This window comes from Calidris pugnax, unplaced genomic scaffold (genome assembly GCF_001431845.1).
Source record: "Calidris pugnax isolate Ruff unplaced genomic scaffold, ASM143184v1 scaffold27, whole genome shotgun sequence".
Classification (NCBI taxonomy): Eukaryota; Metazoa; Chordata; class Aves; order Charadriiformes; family Scolopacidae; genus Calidris; species Calidris pugnax.
In genome coordinates, this window is record NW_015090893.1 from 11,500,610 (window position 1) to 11,517,691 (window position 17,082).

The 17,082-nt window shown below is 45.5% G+C and overlaps 2 protein-coding genes across 5 annotated transcripts in view; one reads left to right on the forward strand and one right to left on the reverse strand.

Moving 5' to 3' along the window:
- Positions 1-6,590: 6,590 nt before the first annotated feature.
- MFAP3 (microfibrillar associated protein 3) lies at positions 6,591-16,773 on the reverse strand. 3 transcript variants are annotated; one of them, XM_014948023.1, is made up of 3 exons: positions 16,637-16,773; positions 11,982-12,443; positions 6,591-10,662 (listed from the first exon to the last, which is right to left on the reverse strand). In XM_014948023.1, exons 2-3 carry the CDS (start codon positions 12,259-12,261, stop codon positions 9,917-9,919), a joined length of 1,026 nt encoding a protein of 341 aa, XP_014803509.1. In that variant the 5' UTR covers positions 12,262-12,443; positions 16,637-16,773; the 3' UTR covers positions 6,591-9,916. The 3 variants fall into 3 exon arrangements, with proteins under 3 accessions (XP_014803509.1, XP_014803510.1, XP_014803511.1); XM_014948024.1 differs by having other exon boundaries at positions 16,682-16,759; XM_014948025.1 differs by lacking the exon at positions 16,637-16,773 and adding an exon at positions 12,978-13,084.
- Positions 16,774-16,777: 4 nt separating this feature from the next.
- The window catches only part of FAM114A2 (family with sequence similarity 114 member A2), an 11,388-nt gene continuing 11,083 nt past the window's right edge, over positions 16,778-17,082 (forward strand). For both annotated transcript variants that reach the window (XM_014948021.1, XM_014948022.1), the window contains exon 1: positions 16,778-16,896. The gene's annotated coding sequence lies outside the window, so the exon portion shown is untranslated. The remainder of the gene's footprint in view (positions 16,897-17,082) is intronic.

Below are 17,082 nucleotides of genomic sequence, written 5' to 3' on the forward strand. Positions count from 1 at the left end.
CAAGCCAAAAAAAGCTGTGACAGCTTGATTTAGGGCTGGATAATGAGGCAATTGTGAGGAGGATGGGTACAGCGGGAGTCTGCGCTTGCCAAATCGTTGGGCTTAATTGATCAAATATTTTTATGCATCGTTTATTCCTTTAAGGCGACCGTAAGCCTCCTCTCCTGCTGCACTGAAATGAAAAGAGCAACGCTGGAAATCACCCAGGCTGAGCCCCTGGTGCAGCAGACAGGGGCGGGTGGCTGCTGAGGACCTCCTCGGCCACCGAGGACTCGCCTGGCTGCCTGTGCCAAGCGGAGGGTGGGCGAGTGGATCTGGCTTTTGTGAGGCTCCCCAGGGCAGGCAGTGGGCAGGAGCACAACTGCAGGCAGCATCCACCCAGCAGGGCTTGTCCTGAAGGTCTGGTCAGGGTGTGAGTGCAGCCACCCAGGCAGGCTGTGACATGCGAGGGCTGTCCCTGCCGTTCACAATGCGCGAGGAAACACCCAGCAAGCCAAGCCAGGCACAGGAATAATTGCTGGGAAATGTTTTCCCCCATGCAATTAAGTCGCCTGTAATCGCTAAATCCCTCAGTCAGAGCTGGATCTGTTAATCTACAAAGAAAGAAGGACAAACCAAATCCATCTTTTGTCGGCTTTTATCTCCCTCCCTCCCGCCACGGGATGCTGGTGGTGGGGAATTACTCTTGGTATGGACAGGATGGAGGGCTCTCACTCCAGCCACCATCCCTGCTCCCAGGTGCCAGGCTTCAGCCCCCATGAGCCTCCCATGTCCCTTACAATCCTTTCTTCCCTGGGTTCAGGCTGGCTGGCACACTGCTGGGTGTCCCCTTGCCCATCCAGGCTTTGCCACCGTGGAGAAAACCTGCTGCTGAATGGGCTGTCAGATCCCTGGTGGGCTGTGGAGAGGGTCTGGGGGTCATCAGCAGAGGAAGGGTCGTTGCCCAGGGCAGGCAGGAGCAGCTCCATCCCTCCTGCCCCCAGCACAGTCCCTGGGCTGCAGCTCGGTGCCTGCGAGTGCCCGGCTGCTCTCTCCATGCTCAAAACAAGAGCTGCCTCTAGTGGTACCGGAGATGCCTCGGGGCTTGAGTGATGCTCCAGGCGAGGAGCTCCTTCCCAGCCCTGCCTTGGGGACTGCTGCCTGGCTGTGATGTCCTCCCCACCCCCCCCAGCAACCAGCTGGAGCTGCCCCAGAGGGACCCCACGGCTTCCCATCCCACCCACCACTAGTGTCCCCCTTCACTGCCCACGTTGCCCTGGTCCCTGGCGTGGCTACTGTCAGCCCAAATCCTGGCCCTGAGCTCACCTGCATGTTCTTGCTGTTTGGATTCAGCTTGGTGCATAAAAACCTTGACCCAGGCTCCCTTTCAGCTAAACAAACCGAAGGCCTTGGGCTGCCAAGATGAGAGCAGCAACAGAGATGCGTCCAGCACTTTGCTACGTGGCTTCAAGAAGAGTTTGATGGGAAGCAAAGCGCGGGTGCTCGCAGGCTGGGAGAGATCAACAGGGAAGGCTGGCAAACGATGACACACGTGGACCAGACGTGTGCTTCTTTCCCAGGGGTGGCTTCACTGGTGAGCAGAGAAATGTCAGGGATTGAAGCAAATTGGTCTGCCCCGCTGGCCCCGTGCCTGCTACATCCATGGGGTCATGCTCAGCCCTCAGCACTGTCTCCCTCACACCATGGCTGTCATGTCCCACCTCTACGGTCACCTTTCCAGGCCACATGCTCTGGCTGAGAGCTAAGTCATGGAGCAGCTGATCGGTATAATAGCTCCTAGAATGCTATTTTGGACTCTCCTGACCACCAAAATCTATTTTCTCTTATTCAAACCCCTCCTCCATGACAAATTTCCACCAACTCTCCTCTTATTTCACCCTGAGAACTAGCAGACAGAAATCCTCATGATCCTTTTGGAGCTCCTCCCTATCTGGCCAAGGCCACGTGAGCTCCATCAGCACCCATAGGAAGCAGAGGTCTCTTCTCTCCAAGATGCAGTTGGTCCTCTGTGCTCTCCCCTTCATTCAGAGCAAGTTGAGTGACATACGTTTTCCTTGATCACACCCCCCAGGGATGCTCCTCTATACTCCTGTGCTCTAGGGATGAGCAACTAGATCATGAAGTTTCTGAAGAAGGCTCAAAACCCTGGAGACATCTGAAATGAAATGGAGGGAAGAAGACAATCAGATGGAGGTGACCTGACATCCAGGCCTGAGACTCCCAGCCCAAACTCATAGGAGAGAGACAACTGGCCTTGTGCTCCTTGCTGCCAGTCGAGGAGGACGCTGTGGTTGAGGCATGTCAGGAAGAATTGCCGTTCTTTATGACCACTAATGGTATTTGCAGCTCTGCATTTAAAGATGATGATAAAGGTAATCAAACTGTCAGGAACAAAGACAGATGGGGAGTTTGCTGGAGCCAGCGAGGGATTCCCTGCTTTCAGTTAACAGCTGTTATTTATATTTCATTCGCACCTACGAACTCGGAGCGAGGAGCAGGGCAGCAGTGCTTTACAAAAACACTGCAGGGAGGAGTCTGAGTACAGCAGACACTGAATTTATCTAGAAGCTTGAGCTTCTAGACCTGCTTATTCCTTCTTTAGACATCACCATGAAATATCACAGGGGTTATAAACTTTTCCCAGAAAATACTTTGAGGAGCAGAATTCCCTGATGAGGTAACAAGCAGTAGCTTGACTTCCTGCAGCTGGATGTGTCCTCACAACCAGCGACCCCTCTTTACCTTCCTTCTCCTCCCATGCAAGGTTTTGCTAAGGTCCTGACAGCAGGTACCGCAGTCCTTATGATTTGTCCGAGCTATAAAATAGCTCTTTCAGAGTCACAGGCTGCAACAGCAGCAGCTGGGATGAAGGAAGGGGAGGAAGGTGCAAAGACTCCCCAGTTGCATAGTCACTGACCTTGACCTGCCAGCAAGTCCACAGCTCAGATCTTGGATGGCTGTAGATGGTGAGCTGTACATCGGAGACCTCTCTTGGTACTCTCCAAGCTCTTGTGTTGTCATGATTCTAGCATCCCTCCTTTCCTCTCTCTTCAGTTGTTGTCTCTTTTCTCATCTTATTGTATACATCATCTTAATGTGACCCATTGTACAGTGTCATGTCGACAGCGGGGACAGCCATCAGCCTTACTTCTTTGTAACACAAAGTCATTCAACAGGGTGCTGTGCCTGCGCTGATACCGTATCCATGCAACCTGTGTTTCAAGGATTGTGTTTACTTTATATCCATGGATTAAAAATAAAACAAAAAACCAAACCTCAACAGTAAGAAAACAGCCTTACTAAAAAAGTTCTAGCCATTAATTAGTTTCAACATTGAAAGGGCCGCTGCCCAGCAGCTAAAAATCATCATGTCTGAATGGTGAATTAAGTCAGCCAAGCAATAAATCTGAGCAACAAAACAGTCCCTTCAGCTCAGAGGATTTCTCTTTCCTCAAAACACTGATAAATGGCTTTTTCTGAGAGCCTGCGAGGTCATCAAATTAATAAAACATTTCAAGTAATGTAGGGAAGTGAAGTGACACTCTGCTGCTAGAAATTTGCTGTTAAAGCCAACTTTCTATAACAGAGTGTGATGCATACAGGACTTCCAAAGCAAGCCCATCCTCTAATTGAGGACAGTTGTCCAAATTCCTTCATGTCTGTTCTTGTACTCTTCCCTAGTCATTGTTTAGGAGAGCTGAGCTTGAGGAAAACTCACAAAGACAAAAAAAAAAAAAAAAAAAAAAACTGAAAACTTGGGGATTCTCCCATTGGCCAGGCAAGATACTTCTTCGTGAAATCACAGAATCACAGAATCTTCACGGTTGAAAGGGACCTTTGAGATCATCGAGTCCAACCAAAAAAACCAAAAACCAACAAACAAAAAAACCCCAACACATAACACCAAAACAAAAAAACCACCACCCCATCACCACAACAATCACCACACCCAACAATCTCGGGCACTAGAGCATGCCCTGAAGTGCCACATCTACATGTTTCTCAAATACCTGCAGGGATGGTGACTCCACCACCTCCCTGGGCAGGCTGTTCCAGTGCCTGACCACCCTCTCAGTAAAGTAATTCTTCCTAATATCTAATCTAAACCTCCCCAGCCTTTCCTCTAGTCCTGTCATTTCATCCCTGTCTATGCCAAATCTTCACCCAGGTTTCATTTGCCTTTGATTTACTTAAGGGGATAAACCTCTTGAGATAAGTCTTCAGTGCCTTTAATCACCCTGGTGCTATGTCCCCTGAGTCCTATCACGATACAGTGCTCACGATCACAGCAGCTCTGCCATCGGGGCACGTCTGGGACACATTCATCACCCTGCCAGCCTCTGCCAGCCAACGACACGCAAACCCGGTGCCACACACGTGACCACGACTCTCTGTCGGCTCATCGACATGCAGCAGCAGCCCCGGATGCCATATGGAACGGGGTGGCAGATGGATGGACATATGTGTAATCCCCGTGCATCCCCACCGACGGGGAGGGCCCGGTGCAGGCATTAGCACTCCAGTATATGGGGCACATTTGGGGCACCAGAGAATTTTTCGCCCATAAAAATAAATAAAATGCGTTCTGAGCATCTCGGGATGAAAGCCATTCCCATCCTTTTATTCTCTCCAAAGGAAAATGATTCCACATTCAGGGCACTGTGCAAACAATTAATTAGCCTAATGAAAATGAAAGGCCTAATTGCTCAGTATTATTATGATCATTGGCAGCCAGGCGTGACCAAAGAATAGGCACTGCTCTACCAGGGATAAAGTGTAACTTTCTGGCTTTTATATTTTTTTGATATTTGAACATCTAGTAAACAATTATATTTTTTTTGGATTGATGGTGCAATTCTCCCTTCCACATGCAGAAAACCTGGCAGTATTTGGAGACATCTGAACGAGCTGCTGTACAATAAAAAAAAAAAATGAAGAGGAGAGAGACCCAGCTGGTGTGAAATGACCTGGCTGAATGGAAGTCGATAAAGCTGTAACTTGCCTGAGTGGAATGACATGGTGGTGTCTCAACTGCGTGTCTCCATCAGGAGACTTGACTCACAAGACCAGAGGGCTGCAATGTTAAGAAAAAAATTAAGAACATCCTTAAAAAAATATATTTTTTAAGGAGCACACCCAAAATTAAAGTACAATCATCCTCAATGCAGCTCCCTTTTCAATGATCTGTTGTTATCCAACTGGAAAAGTGCTTTGAATTCATGCCCATGCGTTCGTTCGCTGTGGACAGGATCATGAAGAGTCAGGTTACAGGAGCTTTAAAGAAACTGAACCGTTCTCATTCATGCGTATATTGTAACATGGAGATAGGAAGCAGATGCTGACTGAACACTGACCTAGCCCCAGCAGCACGGGTCCAATAATTCTTCCTTTAAGCAGCTGATTCTCATGGGAAAATCCCCAAGATCCAGCTGTAAGTCTATTATCTGCCTCGTGCAGAGACTGGCAACCAGAGACCACTGTTTAAAAACAAGGTGGGTGAAGTCTGCTTTCAGTCACACTTGCACAACCCCTCTGACTAAATTACAGAGGGTTTCTCAGCAAGCTGGATTTTTGGTGTTTGGGTGTGGAGGGGCCGTTGCAGTTTAAACTTAAAAAGGGGCACTTTTACTCTGTGCTCCAGGCTGGCACCCAGGGCTGCACGACGTGCCCGTTACCACACAGTATCAGGTGCTGACACTGGAAACACAACTTCCCAGTCTAACCAGTGGTGATAGGTAACCATCTTGCTTTGGGGCTTGGGATCATCCCCTAGCAGAGTTTAATACCCTGAATTGATTGCAAAGGGATCAGGAAACCCAAGGCTGGTCACTGGAATGAGATGGGATGGTCCCCTCCTTCCCACTCTCGGCATGCTTAGCACAGCACTCCAGGGGATGTTATACCCTTCCCGGGTCATTTAATAAACTGCTGGCTTGCAAAGAGCAAGGGTAAAATCAGACCTACGTCTCCTCCAGCTCTAGGGATGCAGAAGTGAGAGCAGCCACATCCTGCCCTCGGTGCAGGACTGGAAATTTCTGTATGCTGTCTCAGCAACTCACTGGAAAAACAGCAACACAGACTTGGTCACTTGAAGGCTTTAGATACTCCACATTGGTGCTGTGCTGCCTTTTAAGGGGTAAGTTGTGTCCAAAATACACTGGGTTTTGAGGAGGATTTAAAAAGAAAAAAGATGTGATTACAATATAGAATAGTACAATCCTGTGAAAAATGGAAGAACAAAAAATACAGGTTTGTGGCTGATGGCCCCTGCATCCACAATCTCCCTTTTACCTTGCAAAAGTGCAATCAAGGAGAAGGCACAGGCCTTCCTGAAACCATTTCAGGTCTGTTACCATTTGTTTATGTAGCTGGTAACCATTATTGCAGATACTGCTGGGCACTTTTGAAACACAAAAAAACATGACAGACCCAAAGATGTCATAGCAGGAATGGTCTATCAGATAACTGAACATCCCACCAACTTCTACCAGGCTGGAGAACAACCGTCTGCTTAGCTGCTATGGAATCTTGGACAGACAGGCACTCACCACCCCTTACTGATAAAAAAGAAAAGGCTAACAAAAAGAGGCTTCTGTTTTTAATTTATTTTGCAAATCTACCAGTTCATTTTATGAAAGTATGAAATCCTATGTGGTTACATTAAACAGTTACATTACAATCCAGGTAATACAAATAACCACTACAAAGTTAGTCTTAGATACTCTTGGATAACAAGTAGATTTAGCATTACCTAAAATAAGTCACAAAGAAGAGAAAAATAGCCTCGTGATTGTCAAAGAATTTAGTTTAAAGCAAGGAAACCACTGTAGACTCTCCTTGTCCTACAAAAAGTTGAGAGAAACACTGACGTTTACATCATCTTTCAATGTTAATGCTCAATTAGTCGCATCAAATAAATTTAAGTGCATACATTTACTCAGGATAACAAGAATAGTTCACAAGTTGTTTGCAAACCAGTGTCAGGTTTCATTCTCTGGAAATCACATTTACAGTAGAACATCACCATCATCCTTGCTTTCAGATGCATAAAAATCCTGTAATATCGTTTGTAAAATACACTAGAGCTTCAAATCTGCTCTAATTGAATTCAGTGGGAGTAGGATCAGTTCCTACATTTAATAAGTACTGCTGATTTACTGAAATCCTTACAAAACAGCTTCCTTCCCAGGAATGAAATTAATTTACTGAATGAAATACTGTAATAATTCAGCAAAACTCTTAGCTTTACCACCCAGCATTTGACACTGAAACTGCATTTTTGAGGACCTTAATGTGTGATCATTATTTCCTCTCCACCAGCAACAGGACACATGAAGACACCGAGTACCTGTGCTTAGTAAGAACTCGGAGCAATGTAAATAAAGTATAAAAATCAAAGAACAGATCGAATTAATCTAGAAACTGCTCTCCTGACACCCATCTGACACACCTCTAGTGTCATCCTGCCGCCTGTAAGCTGCCACCTCTGATGAGACATCTGTCAATCACAGTTGCATAACTGCTTCTTAGCGAGCAATTAAAGGGAGCGTTGATTTCGTAGCTGCATCTCTACACTGCGGATGTAGTCAGGGCCAAAACATCAAAGATGCTACAGCTGCATGTAATGCAACAGTTTCACAGAAGCAAGGAGAGCTGTTTATGGGGAAAAAAGGCAGGTGAGGGTACAACCCTCACCTGTGCTGGCTTGTGACACAAAGAAGATTAAAACATATCGTTCTCTCTTGTAGCCTTCACCTCTTTCACCTAGGACATCCAAAATGGTGGAAACCCCCAAATCTCCACTCGTGTGTGTGCTACAAACCTGCAGAGCTCGTTGTAATACAGAAGTGAAGGCAGCAGCATCTTAGCAGGGCTTCTAACAGAACTAGGCATTTATCCACAAGAGTATCTTTTAACACTGATGACCTCAGAAAACTTAAAAGAGACCAAACAGGTTACACAAAAAACTATACAAATTTTCCACTTGGACATGAAGTCCCACCAAAGTATAGAAGCAAAAAGGAAGTTACTGCTGAGGGCAGTAGCTACTGGAAGTGTCTGCAGGCGGCTTTGTTCCCCTGAAGCAGATAAAGTTTGCTACAGTCTTGGAAATGGCACCAAGGTGGTGGGAATGCTACTATAAGCAAGGCCAGCAATTTCCTTCCTTCCTTCCTGACAAACACCACTCTCACCCGACAGGCCAAAGCCAACCAGGCTGCACTCGCCGGGGGCTGACTGCAGAACCTTCCCCAGAAGGTAGCTTTAAATGTTAATAGATGCTTCAGTTTCCTGTTCTCTGATATGATACGATAAATATAATTTGTTCAGACCCTTTGTTAGGAGCACACATTCCAACAGACGGCCCCACCCTGTTATTACCACTGTGCCTGCTTGTTTTCCATCTCTGCTCATGTAAATGTAATGTCAAATCCTCTTAAGAATCCCGAGCAGCCATCCAAAATCACTTGTTCAACTGACATTTCTATAATAATAAGGAAAGAAAAAAGAGTTGTGGGAAATTAAATGGTGCTCCTGTTGCCAAGTTGTTAAAATTATATGGCAATATGCTTCCAGTAGTTGTAAGAAATTAATTTGTGGAGTGCTTACAAGCCTTACATCTACTAAATCTCAACAGGATATAAAATGCTATTTAAGCGATACAACTTACAAATGTTAAGGAGAAAAAAAATCAGCACCAAAGAGTGAAAAATAGAAACTAGATTCTCATCTGCACTCTGATTCCTTGAGGCTGGATCTCTACAGCTAAGGAAGCCAGGTGGGTATCCTTGGTGAAGTTCATGTATGTCAGCACCTGCACCTCACCCTTCTGCCACCCTCTTCAGCGGATGAGCCAGGGCAGAGTCAGGGAGTTACTTCACCAAGCAAACAGCCCCTCTGCTAACCCCTCTCTCCTCAACTGCTTTCTGAAAGTACCAGCAAAGTGAGTGTCACTACTTCTCATCTCCTTTTTTATAACACTGTTCAGAAAGAAGTGCCTGAGACATTTGATCTGTAGATGAATTCATTTGTAAATTATGCCACTACACATTACTGTCATTCTTTTCTCACAATAACGTCAAATACAATATAAAACTTTGGATTTTCTATAGTAAGTGTAATCAGGAAAGTCGAAAGAAAGACAGTGCCAGCAGTGCTGTTACTGCTCCATTCTCTAAGACAGGACCAGGGTAAGGCGCTTTGGCAATCAGCACCGAGTTTACGTGACGAGCTTTGTAACAACAATTTGCTCTCTGCACACTAGAGCACACAAGAGTTTTCTGCGGATGCATGGAAAACTGAGACCCCCTGGTTGTTCTCTAAGCTGCTTTGAAACTGCAACAATTTGTTTAATCCAGCAGCAGATCCTGGTACTATTCTTTTTTCCTAAGTACAGTACGTTTTGATAGCAACATAGAAGCACACGACACAAAACAGATTTGTTCAAGCTCACCACGGTTCTGAGGGGCTACACGCACCAAGAGGCAATTCAAAAAGAGCACACAACTCAATTCATCAGGACAACAACACTGACTCAAAGGAATTCCGGCTCCACTTGGTGGAAAAGATCTTATTGCAAGTTGTACTGCTCAGCTTGGGCACTTCTAATACAGATTAGAAGTATCAGAAGCTACCAAGGAGCCAAGGACAAAGAATTCCTGTTTTGTAAATATTTTAATTATAGCAAGCTTGCTTTAAAAAGAAAAGCCACCGCACAATATTCCCAATGGCCTTCTCTAACAGACTGGAAACGGTTAGATCAACACTGACAGAAAACACAGATTTGAGAAGCAGTTCTGGCACTTTGCAATTTGGATAACTCCTGTGCATATGGGACTGAGGCAGCTCGTTTGCAGACCCCTTTCTCGTGGTATCCTTGGGTCAACTCTGCTCCCTTCACAACGGCGTATCGCTGGACTCAGCAGGTGCCTTCCTCAGAAGGGGCAAACTGGCAGCTGTCATGGGAAACAGTGTCAATGCTCTGCACTTCTGACTGGGGGTGAATGGACACCTGGACAGCTATCTCTTGGCCTTGCTCATTCATGGACCCATCGTCTGAATCCCCGGCTGGCGAATCGCTGCGCTTCATCTCTGGGTTGCTGGGGTATATGGCAGCTTGGGTACCGCAGGCTTGGCTCTGTTTGTCCTCCTCACCGACTTCATCGGGATCATCCACTCGCACAGCCTCAAAGATCTCCTCCATGAAGGCCCTGCAGTTAAGGATCAGTGGTGGAAGGGGAATGCTTCTGGCAAGCTCTTCAATGTACCGAGCAAACTCCATGGTCTTAAACTGAGTGACTTTGGCCAACTCTAGCGTTTTGGCAGATGTAATGATAGGGATACGCTTGGCTATCTCAAAAGCCTTCTGAAGCTTCTCAGCCCCTTCCGTCCTGAAGAACTCATTGATAGCCTTCTCCGTTTTGCGGAGGTGACTGCTCATCATGCACAGACGGGTGATGTTTAAAATGAGGGTGATGGCAAAGGCAACGAGGCACACAATCATGTAGTAGATACTCATGTCTCCTGAGGTGAAGATAACCCTCAGGGTGACTGTGTAATAGGAGGTGTCATTGCGATTAACAGCTGCACACGTGTATCGCCCCCGGTCAGCAAAGCTGACCTTTGTGATGTTAAGGGAGTTATCAGCAATCCTCCACCGTCCACCTGCAGATTCAAAAGAAATAAACTGAGCTAACGAAATAAAAATCACCTCGTAAATTAGACACACGCTGTTTGCTCCATCAACAGGAGACAGAGCTTGGAAGCAAGCAGTTCACTTCTAGCATAATACAAACAGTACGCCAATGATGGAAATTTCTTTTTCATGCTTCTGATACAGAAAGCCATGAACCAGGTACCAATCTTACTGCTTTTAATGGTAAATTATTTCGCCCGCTTGCTACTCTGGTTCTACTGCTTTCAATCATCTTGCAGCTTCTTGTGTGCTTTTGGGCTGTCAGCTCTTTCTAAAAGGAAACCTAATAACTAGAGCTTCGCACCCGCTGTGTTACACCATGTTGAAAGGCTGTCCTCTATAAAGTCTAATTTTCCATACATTCCGAATCAAAAGTCAAGTGACCCATGAAAAAGATCAGAGTCAGTAAATGGCTCCGCTGGCAAAAGAACCCAGGATTTTCTTGAGACAGTTTTCTGCTGAGCATGCAGCACTGATATACAAAACCGGTGGAAAAAGAAATCAATAAAAGAAGCTAGCTTTATACAGTATTTCCTATGCGTTTATAACTTAGGGGGGAAACTGTTTTCATAACTCATTCGTCTAATTACTGTACTTTGAACTAATCTCCAGATGGCATTCTAACTACAAAGAGGTTACTGAATACTTAAGGCAGAAAGATGGCCTCCAAGAAGATCCTATCAATTAGCTCGATGACCTTCATTAATACTAACAGAGCAGAGAAAAACCACATGCATCTCTAAAAGACATTATTTTTTGAAAATTAAAAACTACAGGGACAGAACTGTAAGAGCCAACGGCTAGGAAAATATATTCTCCCTCTGTACAAACGGGCTAAAGAGTGTGTATTTCATCATTGGCCTTTACAAACTGCGTTAGTTTCCACAGTCTCACTGGTGCATAAACGAGAAAATAAATGTTACCTCATGCTTTAAAAAATCCTGTAACAAAATAAAAGCATTGATTGCCAGCTGGAAAAGGTCAACAGTTGTGGAGAATTTTGTTTAAGTTATGTGTTTGGAAAAATATAATATAAACCAGAGCAATAACAAATAAAAACATCAGTTAGTAGGATGCAGGCTCATTTCTTCTGTACTGAATACTGTGATAGCTCTTGAACTAAATGATTTCTCATGGCACATGCCAGAGGGGAAAGGGCTTTTTGCTCTTTCCTTATCTCCCTACTGTAAAAATGGGAGGACAGAGAGAGAAAATGGTAAGTCCCAGAGGTTTTTGAAACTGCATAAAAGGGGAATACTGAAGGATAGAAAACAGCAGGAAAGCTCACCTTCATCTTCCTGTTGAAGCAGGTGTCCTCTGGAGTTATACCAAAGAACATATTCATGCTGGCTGATGTTCAGTTTACATTCAATTAAAATACTGGTCCCCTCTTTGGCTATGATGTCATGGTGTGCTGGAGAACTTATTAAAGCTTGAGTCACTGTATGAAGTGATGTATTGAAAGACCCAAAAGCGACTGTCCCGTTTGAAGCTACATTTTCCAGTGTAAATTCAATTGAAAGATCAGCACTAACAGTCAAAATTAACAGGCAATAGCTGAGCTTCATGGAAAGCTAGAGAAAATTCTTTTTTCATTTAATTTGGAGAAATGAGGTCATAAGATATTAAGCTGTCTGTATTGCTCTGAGATAAGAGAGGAGGCTCTTGATTTGTTCAGTGATAGAAAATGTCTTGGATCCAAATGCACTTTCAGGACCATCAATATTAGAAGCGGAGACTGGAAATCCAACTGGAAAAAGAAAAAAAAAAAAAGAAAAAAAATCAAGTTTATTAATGACAGCAAGCTTACGGCGTATTCAAATTTCATTTCCAGTAAACAGATTTTGATTAGCATAATATAAACTGTCAGCTGAGAGGTTCCAAATCAGAGCTTTGCTCAGAACACAGTAATGGAAAGAGGGTAAGGCAGCATTAGCACAACCTTCAGTCCTCCAGATGTTCATCTTCCCATCCAAATAAATAGTATCAGGAACAATAATCATTAAGGGGAAAAAGGTTTTTAAAAAAGAACAAATTGTTCAGACTACTTGAAATGCGTAACTATCTTTAGGGCCGGAAAGTGGATTCTGCATTTATTAGCAGAGACGAAGTGCTTTCTTTAATAGAGGAAGAAAAGCAAGAAAGAGGACATAATTTCTGCCTCCCTTCCCATCAATATCAGTGCTTTTAAGCCCTGGTTTTCAAAAGCCAGACTTTCATTTAGCATCTAGAAAAACCCAAAGCACTCATACATCCGATTTTTAGCATTTATACATCTACTTACTTGATTTTAGAGGCACGGTCAGTTACAGATGTCTAAATACTGCATAAAACACTTACAGTTTCTTTTGTTGCAAAAACTGTCTCTGCAGTTATCTACAGCCACAGAGAGGAAGTCCCTTTCTGAATATCAGGGTGCTGATGTCTAAATATGCTTCCTTTTTTTTGCAATCTCTCTTGCTGATGTTGCATCTTACAACTCTGCGTCTTTTTCTCTTGCTTGTTTTACAACAAGCTCCTTTCACTTTATGCTGCTACATCTCAGTGGCTATACCTTATTTATCATCTACTCTACCCAAATTCTGCCCCATATTTCACTGCAACTTGAAAAATTGTTTTGTCTAGGGACAGATTCCACACTCTTCAAATTATTGTGCACAAAAGATATTTTTAAGACATTAGGTTATAGCCTTTAATTATATATTCTGTGCTCAAAAGGATTTTTCTTTTTTAGAAGCCAGAATAAAGCCAACTTGTAACTAAATGAGATGACACCGATAAGAGGAAATCTGTTATCAATTTTCCTGGAAGCCTGATTCAAGGAAATTTCTAATCCAATATGCATTCCCTGAAGTTATGATTCCATCTAGACTGCGCCAGAGCCCTAAAATACAATTTACAAAGTTCAGAAGCCATAAGCCAAAATGTTATCTTAAAGAATGTCTCACTTTATCCTACTGACTGTGTGACTTCAAACTTACCATCTTGCCTTCTACCAACAACAAATGCTAGTGGAGTTAATTTAATAAATAACACAATACAAAGGAGTACACTTCCTTAATAAATAATGCAGACACTTCTCATTAACACTACCTACAGCAGCAGAGAAAAATTAAGCATATTCAGGAACAGGAAAACTTGCTGATAACACACTACCCAGATGGCATTTTTTTCAGTTAAAGATAATTTGTCAGAGGTCAAACCCGATTCCAGACTTGACATCTGATGAGAGCCGTGTATCTGACCCATTTTTGTTGCGGCTATTGCCAAAATCAGTCTAACAAAGAAGGCAAAGAAGACAGCTGTGTCCAACTCTCCTTCAAGCTTGACTAACCAACTCACCCACTGAATCCTGCAACAGAAACTGGAAAACAGGCCCTCCACTTGTTTCCTTGTACACAGCAATCCCTTCACCTGCCCTTTTTTTGTTTGGTTTTTTTTTTAATTGGGCCCACTCTTTTTTCTACCATGCCTCTTGTCCATTCATTTATGAGACCAGCGCTGAGAACTCAATTATACCCCTGTGCTAAGAAGCTACTTTCCCACAGTGAAACACTTAAAAATATACCAAGACCTCTTTCACTCCTGTTTTCCACCAGTCACACTTTAGGGAAAGTGCTACTGAGTCCCGCTGCCTGTGGAGAAAAGTACCCCAGCCACACGGCGCACACAGGTCTGAAAAAACCCCAATACTAATCAGCTGATCAACAACTAATCTTTGAAGGAGTGGGTTTAGCCTTCCTTTTTTAGACCCCTCGTATTTTCTGAGGGTTTCAGAGCCTTCAGAAGGATGCTGACAACTTAGTAACCTCGTGCAGATTTCTGAAAGGCAGGCTGTGGATCGTGAGTAGGTTGTGGACCACTGACATTTGGGTTGACAGTGTTGCCCTCTGAGCGTCTGTCACGGCTTGCTCTAGGAAGCGAGGTGCTGTGGCTGCAGATCTTCAACATACATCGCTCCACGACACCTCTCTCTGCCTTCAGTTAAAAATGCCACTGCACTTAATGGCTTTTGAAAGCACAGGGAACTTGACTTCACAGCACTCAATGCAATTACAACTGGTGATAGCTCTGCAGCGAAGACAAACCCTCATCGAATCAAACGCACAGAATAACTCCCAGTCTTCCAAAACAATCATCTCCCAACTAATAATGTTTTAGATTTATTAGAGAATAATTCCAGTACCTCCCATACTTTGCCTGTGTTATTGTAATTTTAAATCATGAAATATAAATTGTTAAGATTTCCAAGTGTCTGTGACACTCCTCCTAAAGTGACATTAGGAACCTCAGTCGATTATTTAACACAAGAAAGACTCAGCAACATTTTCGCTCATAAGAGTAAGATAATTATCTTCAGTAATTGCATATGCTCTCCACTATATTTGCACTGAGCCTGCATAATGTATAAAACATTGGTGATGGGTCATTGAATTTTACTATTAAACTCTTCGAGGTCTGATTTATTAGAAATTGTTTGTCACATTTCGCTTTTGGGAAAACCATTATTGCTAAGCAGACAATGATCTCTCACTGCCGAGCGCTGGGGAAAATAAAATGATTTGCGAAATCCACATTCTTCAGCCATCACACTTATGCAAAACAGCTGCTGGAGCTGATAAAGGATCCAAAAAGGATAAAGCGTGAGCAGTGCCAACACCACAATTCTTCAAGAAAGCATTAAGCCCAAGCAAGATGAAATGTGAGGAATACAAACTGGCTATTTTACAACCGAACCTGAAGTTGAGCTCAACATATTTAACCTTTATTGAACCATAAGTTGTAACAACAAATAGCGGTGGGAAGATAAAAATCCATGATACATCCACTTGTATGAGTCATCTTTGGCTCTTACCCTGAAAAAGTGTATCTGTGTTTAACTTAGAGCACTGTAAGTAGTCCCACTGAGGTCAATGGAAGTACTGATAGTACTTAAAATTACACACATTTATAAGGCGCTGCAAAATTGGGGCCCAAGAGGTTGCAAGTTATATGGCTTTACATTCAGTGCTTGTAACATCATTTCATACCTGGAGAAAAGCAAAGCAATAAACCGAGACACCCCGGACAGACCACAGACTGCTCTACCCACCACCACTTCTGGCACTCCACGTGGAAATGTATCTTGCCATTTACAACAAGCTAATGGGTAATAACGAGCACTAAATAGATCTAAATGGCTTGCTTTTACACAGAGGACACCTTCCTACTCGTAGTGTGATGCCTTGCAGAAATAAGGCTGCTGTGGCCACCTCTGCAAGGCCTCTCTAGCCCTCTTTCAAACCTGAGAGCTGCGTGTAGCCAAGCCGTGAAGACATTAACTCCTGGGGAGTTTATGAAAACAGAGAGCGTGGGTTTGACGAGAGATGCGTTCTCAGGGAGGGAGAGACCCCTTGGAGAGCTCACCCTGTGCCAGCACCACGAAAGCTCCAAGGGGAGAAGGCAAAGCCCCAAACACCGACGTGGGGGAGCGAATCTCCAGGAGACCAGGGCCAACCTCACCTGCAGGCGCTGCCTAACGGGACGCAGTGTCCTGCCCTGTGCATGGTCCCGTGGTGGCCCGACACGTCACCAGGTAAGGAGCGAAGGGCAGGGGTTGGGCTGCACGCCAAAACAAGCTTTTTTTTCTTTTTTTTTTCCCTGTCCCCAGCAGCCCCGGCCCCACACACGCACCCCTCTTCCCTGGTGGAAATGCCCCGCTCAGGCCGGGCTGCTCCAGGGAACCCGACCTACACCCCAGGGAACCCAGGCCTCACAGGCATGACGTCACGGAGGCGTGACGTCACGGGGCATGACGTCACACTCGAATACTCCCCCTTCCCTCCTCTCCCCCCCACGGCGTCAGGGCCTCCACGGTAAGACTCGGGCCCCGCACGCCTCCCGCAGCAGCAGAGAAGGCCTGCGCGCCGCTCGCCCCCCCACTCTGACGTCGCCAGGTAATACCTGACGTCACGGTGACGCGGTGAGGTAACGGTACGCGGCTCTCACCGGGAGGAGAGTGGCCGGGCCCGTCCCGCCGTGCACCACCGCCACCAGCACCGCCGGCCCCGCTGCCCCGGACCTGCTTCCTTCGCGCACTTCCGGGTTGGGCCGCACTTCCGGGGTCAACCGGCCCGTGCCGCTCTGCGCCCCGCCTCGATGGTTACGGTCCGCCCGGCGGGGGGAGCGCGGAGCTGGCGGCCCGGCCCGGCCCGGCCCGGCGGGTGAGGCGGAGCTCGGCCCGGGGCAGGGGCAGCGATAGCGGAGGCGGAGAGAGCCTTCAGAGGGCCGGGGGGGTACAAGGGGCTCGAAGGGCCCTTCTGTGGGACGGGAAGCCCTAAAGGGAGGGAGGCTTTGGGGCACCCGGGGGTCCCCTGTGGGGCAAGGAGTCCCCCCTGTGTGTGGGGGCG

What these genes read in the sequence shown, in the direction of transcription:
- MFAP3 (XM_014948023.1), bottom strand. Translation starts at nt 12,261, where the DNA reads ATGAAGCTCAGCTATTGCCTGTTAATTTTGACTGTTAGTGCTGATCTT. An exon ending in GCTTCAACAGGAAGATGAAG is followed by an intron (nt 10,663 to 11,981) that starts GTGAGCTTTCCT and finishes TTGAATCTGCAG; the next exon opens with GTGGACGGTGGAGGATTGCT.